This window comes from Bufo gargarizans, chromosome 5, assembly GCF_014858855.1.
Source record: "Bufo gargarizans isolate SCDJY-AF-19 chromosome 5, ASM1485885v1, whole genome shotgun sequence".
Lineage (NCBI taxonomy): Eukaryota > Metazoa > Chordata > Amphibia > Anura > Bufonidae > Bufo > Bufo gargarizans.
The window spans coordinates 182911309-182920510 of record NC_058084.1 but is presented as its reverse complement, the minus strand read 5'-3'; the positions used below and the strand labels follow the sequence as shown (position 1 = coordinate 182920510).

At 44.9% G+C, this 9202-nt stretch overlaps 1 protein-coding gene across 1 annotated transcript; it reads right to left on the bottom strand.

The window, feature by feature from the left end:
• Nucleotides 1–3533: 3533 nt before the first annotated feature.
• LOC122939118 lies at nucleotides 3534–7755 on the bottom strand. Its single transcript, XM_044295110.1, has 2 exons — nucleotides 6387–7755; nucleotides 3534–4280 (listed from the first exon to the last, which is right to left on the bottom strand). The coding sequence occupies exons 1-2, from the start codon at nucleotides 6554–6556 to the stop codon at nucleotides 3614–3616; spliced, it is 837 nt and encodes a 278-aa protein (XP_044151045.1). The 5' UTR covers nucleotides 6557–7755; the 3' UTR covers nucleotides 3534–3613.
• Between the last annotated feature and the right edge of the window lie 1447 nt (nucleotides 7756–9202).

Genomic DNA, 9202 nt, shown 5'->3' with positions numbered 1-9202 from the left:
AAGCAGCTGCAGCACTGATGTGCATTCTGACAGAAGCATTGCGCTGCTGTCAGATTACACAAAAGTCAGTGTATGCGATGCTGCAAGACGAGATTTCTCCTCTGCAGTAACAGATACGTTTGCCAAGGCATACGAGCTGAGGAGGAGGCGGCGTTCCTATGCTTTGGCAAACACTTTGTATATATAAAAAAATATAAAAAATCCTGGCAATGATTTATTCATCCACATCGATTGATGTGAATGGAGAAATCGGGTTTGCCAGGGCATACGAGCTAAGTAGGTACGGATGTTGGGTGGAGCTCCCTTGTCCTGGCAGACGCCTTTCCCCTCCTTTTTTTTTGGGGCAGAGATTTTTTCATCCACATTGATCGATGCGAATGAAGAAATCTGTGCCGTTCATTTTTTTCTTTCAGCCCAGAGGCTGAACGGAAAAAAAAATCTCATTACCTGTATGCTCAATATAAGGCCTCATGCACACGACCGTTTTTTTTTAAGGTCCGCAAAACGGGCCTCCGTTGTTCCGTGATCCGTGTCCGTTTTTTCATCCGTTGTGCTTCCGTGTGTCTCCGTGTCCGTTTTTTTTGCGGACCGTACAAAATCATGGTCTGTTGAAAAAAATGAATTTTTACTAACTCCACCCTAGAAACTGGTATAAATCAAGGGCACCTGAGTTTGGTTTTGTGGCCATTTTCTGTAGTCTTTCCAGAGTACAGAGGTTATTTTGGCTGCTACTCTTTGCTGTATCACCATGTCGGATTCAGAGGAAGAGGTCGTGCTGCATTGGCTGGTTTCTCGGCGTTGGGGACAGCGCACTCCTTTGTTGGAGGAGGAACCGCGTAGAAGGCGACGATTTTGGGTCCATCCGATTGTTTCACAACGTTACCGGAAAGGACACTTCCATACCCTCTACAAAGATCTGCGGCTGCATCCTGAGAAGTTCTTTGCCTTCTGTCGGATGTCAGTGGGTACCTTTGATCGCTTGCTGTCGTCTCTACGTACTGTCCTTACCTTTATGGACACCACTATGAGGCGCAGCATTTCACCTGAGGAAAGGCTCATCGTCACGTTGAGGTAAGCAGTATAGTACTTGTAAAGTAACCCCAGTAATGTGCCGTGCTTGTATCTGGAGGAACATGTGCCAGAAAATGGCTGCTGCTAGACATGTGCTACTGTTTGCTTAAAGTAAGCTTAATTTGTCTGATTGCTAAATTTAATTTGTGCTTTAAAATCCAGGTAATCACTGTCATATGACATTCTAAATTGACTTTCAGTATTCCACCTTTCTGCAAGTTTGCAACCTGTGTTCAGGTAACGTTTAAGAGACAATGCAATAATCCAATGCACTGGACAGTAGTTTGTGTATAAAGTTGATTTATTTCGTCAGTCAGCCAGGTTCCAGCAGGCAGTAACCTGCCTGTATGAGTGAATAACTCTCTTTTTGGTTTCAAACTACTGTCGAGTGCTGTGTATTATTATATTGGCTTGAAGAGTTGGTGCCCTCAGTCAGGAGCCCTTTTTGCATGCATCCCCCAGTTTGTCGCCTAAATACCGTGCAGGACGTTATTTTGAGTGAGTTTTGGTTCAATGAAACTCAAGGGTTTTTCAGGTACCATACTAATTGTGTGCAATGTTAACATACTTCTGAAGTGGCATGAAAATGTCATAATTTCCAAGGCTCCAAACACAGTTGTGCACTTGTGTTAATACTGGCCTCATCCCAATAGCTGGTATTGTTTGGCTCTTAGCCCTTTACTACGGGTTTAAAGGGGTTTGGCTTATTCACCAAAGGCCATTAGGTAGTGTGATGGAGCTGTTTAGTTAACAATGTGATCCCCAAATTTAACCCACAACTTACCACATATTCGACTTTCAGAATTCGTTTTGATTCCATGTATTATTCATCACAACTATAATAGACTGTCTACATTCAGTGCTGTATGTCCCGTTCTTAGTGTGGCCTCTGCTGATGAATGGTATGCAAATGCAAAGTTATTTGATTTGGGTTTTTCAATTGAGATTTAAGGGTGAGCGTGTGGCCAAAGACAGGCCCTAGAGTGCTGCCTCTGGCGTCCGTGCCATAGGTTGGACTCCATTGCCCTTGTTTTTTGAAAATTATTTGGATCTAAAAGATTAAATGTGATTCCTGCATCTGCTGTGCACTTTGTTTTTGTGTCGAATTTTAACTTTCTTTTCCATTTGCCTACAGATTCCTTGCTACTGGTAACTCATTTGCATCCCTGCATTTTGAGTTTCTCCTCGGAACCTCGACGATATCTCGGATAGTCCGTCACACTTGTCAAGTCATCTGGCAGCAACTCCGAGAGACGATGATGCCGCAGCCCAAGGCGGACGATTGGTTTCGGATTGCTGAGGGCTTCCAAATTTCTGCGCAGTTTCCAAACTGCATCGGGGCAATGGATGGCAAGCACATCCGTGTGAAGAAGCCGCCTCACTCAGGGTCCCGATTCTTCAATTATAAACAGTTTTGTTCGGTAGTACTGATGGCTGTTGCTGACAGTAACTACCGGTTTATAATGGTAGATATCGGGGCCTATGGAAGCACTGCTGATGCTCGCATCTTTAGTGCTTCTAGAATGGGTGAGCGGCTTCGTGCCAACCAGCTTGCCCTGCCTGAGGCCAGAAGACTGCCCGGATCTGCTGGTCCGCCGGCTCCATTTGTCATCGTGGCGGATGAAGGGTTTGCATTAACTACCCATGTTATGCGGCCCTTCCCAAAGCGTGGTTTGGATGTCAGGAGGCGTATCTTCAACTACCGGTTGACTCGTGCCCGTCGGTATGTGGAGTGCGCTTTCGGGATACTCTCCAGCAAGTGGAGGGTGTTTTTGTCATCCATACAGATGAATCCGGATAATGCTACCCTGGTGATTCAAGCTTGTGTTGTTCTACACAACTTCACCAGGATTCATGAGGCTTCCTCTTCTGGTGACATGGAAGACCTTCCGACGTCATCAGAATTGGGTTTGGATCGGACCCTGCATAGGCGACCTGGGACTGCTGGACTTGCAGTTCGGGAACTCTATGCAGACTACTTTTCAAGCCCCGAGGGGTCCTTGCCATGGCAGAGGGACGCAATTCGTGGCAGTTTTTGAAATCTTCTGGTCTCATTAGTGTTTTTTTATTTTGTAGATAGTTTGCAAATATTTACTGTGGTATAGTTGAGTGTAGGGACTCGCAAGACACTGAGGACCCTTGACGTGGGCTTGCGGGCTGAGGTTTGGAGAATTCTATTTTTAAAATTCCTAATCTTTGCATTTTTTTCCCGTTTTTCTTTGGGGCGATGACTAACATCAAGGAATTTTGATTTTAAACTTAGAATCCCCAAACCTTCTAATACCTCTTTACCAATTTTTAATTCAAAAAATTCTCTTGCAAGATGAAGTGTGTTTGGGGCTTTTTTTGGGTAATATCTGTTGTGACTAAAACTGGTTGAAGTGTTCCACTGTGTTGTATAAATGAAAAAACATAAGTCAATTGATTGTTGGATAAATATTTTAACTGAAAAACAATAAAACTTTTTTTTGATTTCAAAAAGAGTAATTTTGTCACTTAATAATGCAAGCAATAGCAGCACACAAACCAAATAAACTAAAATTTACAATTCAAATAAGTCTCGGGAAAACGAGCCAGGGGCGTACGACGACGCCGGACGCACCTGGGCTGGTTGAGGGGGAGCAGCAGCAAACATGCCCACATTAAAGGACTGGGCAAGGGTAGGGTTCTGCTCTTGGGAGCCCTGGAAAGTGGGACCCCCAGATTGCTGTCCATGGAAAGGATGCGGTGCCTGCTGAAAAGTTGGTGGCTGCTGATTCGTAGCCACCATGTATTTCTTCAATAAATTATTGATATCCCCTAAAATGTCTCCCTGGTATGGCAGGGAGAACATTTTAAGGACCAACAAAAGAGAGGCCATGCATTGTTGCTGGCTCGCTTGGGGAACGAGCTTCAACATTGGCGCAAGCCCCCTAAGCATAGTTTCTTCATGCCCATCAGTCCTCCTCTGAGCTAGGAACTGGATGACTCGGGCATCTATCATTTCCCGATTCGCTAGCTCAGAGGACGACTGAGGGGCATTCCTCCTCCTCCTCCTGGGCTGTGGTCTTGTTTCAGGCCTTTCAGGTTCCCCACCACTGGTTCCCATGGGTGGTTCAGTGGTTTCCAACACTGGGGAATGTTGGGGGCTTGAATCCGGGGAAAATACAGCAGGGGTTTCTTCACCGCCCTCCTCTGATTCATCACTGTCCTCCAGATTGTCCACAGTTCTGTAGATATAAATCACACAAATGTAAATAAATAAAGATTTTTCAAGTTGCCAATCCAACATCCCACATCCCAAACTATTTTTGGACAATGAATATGGCTAATATATGTATGTGCATGCAACATATATCACAAAAGGTCTAATAAACCATCTATTTGAGATTTTCAAACAAATGACACTTTGCATACTTTACTCATTTGGGCACATATGATATGTACAGTGTTTCAGTAGCGTACGTTTAAACCACTAAACAAAGGGGTGTTGTTTGGGAGCCAGATTAGAATCTTGCAGGTTTTGCCTTAGCCAACAGAAGAGATTCTGGCCTTCTCGGCCATCCGTACTGAAGAAATGTGCCACCTTAACTGGTTGTAAATTTCACTACCAGCATGTTCTAATGTCCAAATAGCTGAAAATATTCCCCTGATGCTGGTGGATGCATTTTTAACGTTGCCAGAGTGTACCAGTATGGATGTGCCTGACGACATTTACTCGTCCAGCTCAAGGGTCAGGCCGGACTTTGATTTCTGGTAAACCAAGAACAATGGGGTAAGAGAACCCCTTGATAGAGTTCCAGGGTGTACTGACAATCCGTTATAAATCATGATATAAGTTATACAAATTTGGATATTATACTGGTCAGATGCTAGTCAAGGAACATGCACACAGCAAATTTAGGCATTCGGTTTTGCATAAATATTTAAATGTGCCGCAAGAGCAATGTGTCCACCTTCCCAATCAGGGGTATGCTGGTGAATTTTTTCCAACTGCCATCGGACAGACGATTTGCTGTAAGCCAATAGCCGCATATCCTCTCAAAATGCCCATAGTTGAGGAGGTAGGTAACTTACTTTGAATAAGTTGGTTACACTAAAAACCAACAATGAGTAGGCATCATTTTCAAAAAACACAACAAAAAGGGAGATTTCTCTCAAATGTAAGGGATACATTGGTGGCTCTGGCGATCCTGTGGAAAGGCAACCCCCTTATGTGTGAAGAAAACCTGCAACTTCAAAAATTGCATCACACACTTGGAGAAAGGCAAGGTCTACACGACGACATTTGTGGCGAGCCATTTTGTAGCACCAATGTTGCGCATCAATTTTTAGAATGGCAGTGTCACGAGGGTGTCAAGAACCACGCCTGACTCCGTTATACCCGGGGTCAGGAAGTCGCAGCGGTTGGCTGCGCGCTCTATGTAAGATAGGGCTGTTTTCCTTATGGTAGCTTTCTGGGTTAGCAATGAAAACCCTTTTCGCTCACTCAGGGATCCGTAGCTCCTTCTCTCAGCTGTTCCTTGTCCAGCACTCCCAACCTCCTTATATTCCCCTCTCACACTTCTCTGGTTGCCAGAGATAGAGCTTCCTGCCTGGACATCTATCCTGACCCACTGGAGCTGTGTTGCTGCGTTCACGGATGGTTGTTTCAGAACGTTACCCTCCGGATCCCTGTTGGACCTTTGTGGACTGCTGTGGTCGTCCACCTGGGTGTTTTGTGTTGGTTTGTATTTGTCTGTCCTCTCCCTGGTGTTTCCCTCTTAGTGCAGTGGTGAGGACTAGCGATCCCACTGGCCCGTTCACTATCTAGTTCTCAATTCTGTGAAAGCCAGGGTTTAGCCACGTGATTGCCGCACGGGTGAGGAACCCGTGTAGGGACGTCAGGTGCCTGCCGCAAGGTGAGTTAGGGGTCACCACCTTTCCCTCTCCGTTGGCCAGGGCTTTCCCTGTTTTCCTCCCTGTGTGTGACGCCGGTCATTACAGGCAGTCAAGGGTGTCGCACTGCAACATGCGACATGCTGCGATTGCAACGCCACTGTCGCCTAAAATCCATTGTCGACTGATTTTAGAGCAAAAGACACATCGCAGTCGTCAAATGTCGCATGCTAGAGTGCAACAACAAAAACTGCCTTTTTAAAAGTTGTCGCACAAGATGATGGCATCAAAATGTTGCCCCACAACTGTTGCATCCTATCTGTTGGTTGACTTTTTGATGCGCACCAAATGTCGTCGTGCAGACCGAGCCTAAAGGTATAACACATATATGTTTGCATGGTGTTTTCGGACATGAATTGAATCAAAATGTTTTTATGACGGTAACAAATAAAACTTACGGCCTCAACTCCATCACCGGACGAAGGAAGCTCAGCTGCTGAGTATAGATGTAGGGCCTTTTGCGCGACGTCCCTTCTCCGCTGCGGCCCTTTTCGTTTAGCTCCCTCCGGAACTGGTCCCTACAGCTGTTCCAGCGGACCTTTACATTTTTCACTGTCAAAACAAGCATCCAAAGTTGAATAAACTGAGAATTACTCAAATTTGTTTATTTCAAAAGAAAAGCGCGTTGAATTTATGGAATGATTCAAATTTAAAATATGCACATCTCCACTTGTGGGTGAAAGAGAATGGTAGACAATTTCAGGAATGGCGAAAATATGGGGATATTGGCTTTTCAAAAGACTATTTCATGTAACTGCCAAGAGAGAGCAGATTAAAGATACTGTTCAACATGGCACATGTGTTCAAACTTGCCCAAAAAAGCCACAGAATACATTACAACGGTGGGCAGAAGGTAAGGTGAGAACAGACATTAAAACAGGAAGGGGGCGTAAAATAATACTAGAAAAGTAGTACAAACATACCCAGGGGCGTAAAGATAAATGACTGGCCACAATGACAAATGTCAAAGATGGCCCCCCTACCACAGTAATTTGTTTGCAACACCTTCCTTACAAGCCGACTCGAGTCCAGTGGCTAGTAATGAACACTCTCTTTTCTCAGGATGCTGTTTCTAGCTTTTTTAGATTACCTATACTGTTCCTGTATATCTAACTGTGCAGACACTGTGGAGGGGTCCATGACAAAGTATTTTAATCTACTCCCCCCTCTTCCCGGATAGGGCCTTTCAAGCTCATGGACACAATGTAGCTGCTTCACCTGCTTCGCCTACAGCTGGGCCCCTACATGTACATACCACGCGAGCAGGGATGCTCACCCTGCGTCCCTTCCGCTGTTGCAAAATGACAACTCCCAGCAGGCCTTCAGGTACAGCAGGGCCTAGTGGGAGGTGTTGTTTAACAACAGCTGGAGGGCCACATGTTGAGCATCCCTGCAATACACAATTAAGCCAGGCCTCCTATGGGACATGATTGGGAATTCTCTGAACTAATTTACTTTTTCTTAAGGGACTACACAAGTACCAAACCTCTTTGCGACATTGCTTGCACGTACCTAGATCTGCACGACCTCTGTTATCCTCTTTCTCCCACTCGCGTGGCTTGAGGCGACGGGCCACTTTCTCCCATGAGATCTCCTTCCGTACGCGGTCCTGATAGGCGGAGGAGCGAGTGTCCCATAGCTCGGGCCTTTCTTGTACTAAAGTTATCAACTTTTCTACATTCCATTTGGGCATTTTGTCGGTTTGATAGTGACCTTGCACCAAACTTCCTGATGACAATTCTTGTCTGAGGTAAATCTCCTCACAAACAAGGCTTGCCAATCGTCTACTTTCAACTTCCTGTCTCCTTTTTTTTTTTTTGTGCAAAATGACTTGGAGATAGGTTTCCCGGCAACCAATCCGCAGAAAAAACGGACGCGGATGACACACGGAAGGCTTATAAGGTGCATCCGTGTTTTTTCACGGACCCATTGACTTGAATGGGTCCGCGAACCGTGATCCGTGAAAAAAATAGGACAGGTCATATTTTTTTCACGGAGTGGAAAAACGGGTGACGGACGCGGAAGCCAAACGGTGCATTTTCCGAATTTTTCACGGACCCATTGAAAGTCAATGGGTCCGCGAAAAAAGACGGAAAACGGAACAACGGCCGCGGATGCACACAACGGTCGTGTGCATGAGGCCTAAGGAGAATAGCAGAAACTCCAAATGCTGGCCATACATGTAATGATTGCGGAAACCCTCAAATGCCAGGGCAGTACAAACACCCCACAAATGACCCCATTTTGGAAAGAAGACACCCCAAGGTATTCGCTGAGGGGCATATTGAGTCCATGAAAGTTTTACATTTTTGACCCAAGTTAGCGGAAATTGAGACTTTGTGAGAAAAAACTAAAAAAAAATCAATTTCCGCTAACTTATGCCAAAAATGTTTTTTTTCTATGAACTCACCATGCCCCTCAATGAATACCTTGGGGTGTCTTCTTTCCAAAATGGGGTCACATGTGGGGTATTTATACTGCCCTGGCTTTTTAGGGGCCCTAAAGCGTGAGAAGAAGTCTGGGATCCAAATGTCTAAAAATGCCCTCCTAAAAGGAATTTGGGCACCTTTGCGCATCTAGGCTGCAAAAAAGTGTCACACATGTGGTATCGCCGTACTCAAGAGAAGTTGGGGAATGTGTTTTGGGGTGTCATTTTACATATACCCATGCTGGGTGAGATAAATATCTTGGTCAAATGCCAAATTTGTATAAAAAAATGGGAAATGTTGTCTTTTGCCAAGATATTTCTCTCACCCAGCATGGGTATATGTAAAATGACACCCCAAAACACATTCCCCAACTTCTCCTGAGTACGGCGATACCAGATGTGTGACACTTTTTGGCAGCCTAGGTGGGCAAAGGGGCACACATTCCAAAGAGCACCTTTAGGATTTCACCAGCCATTTTTTACAGATTTTGATTTCAAACTACTTCTCACGCATATGGTCCCCTAAATTTCTAGGGCAGTATAACTACCCCACAAGTGACCCCATTTTGGAAAGAAGACACCCCAAGGTATTCCGTGAGGGGCATGGCGAGTTACTAGAATTTTTTATTTTTTGTCACAAGTTAGCGGAAAATGATGATTTTTTTATTTTTATTTTTTTCCTTACAAAGTCTCATATTCCACTAACTTGCGACAAAAAATAAAAAATTCTAGGAACTCGCCATGCCCCTCACGGAATACCATGGGGTGTCTTATTTTCCGCTAACT

What these genes read in the sequence shown, in the direction of transcription:
- LOC122939118 (XM_044295110.1), bottom strand. Translation starts at nt 6,556, where the DNA reads ATGCTTGTTTTGACAGTGAAAAATGTAAAGGTCCGCTGGAACAGCTGT. An exon ending in CCGGTGATGGAGTTGAGGCC is followed by an intron (nt 4,281 to 6,386) that starts GTAAGTTTTATT and finishes TTATATCTACAG; the next exon opens with AACTGTGGACAATCTGGAGG.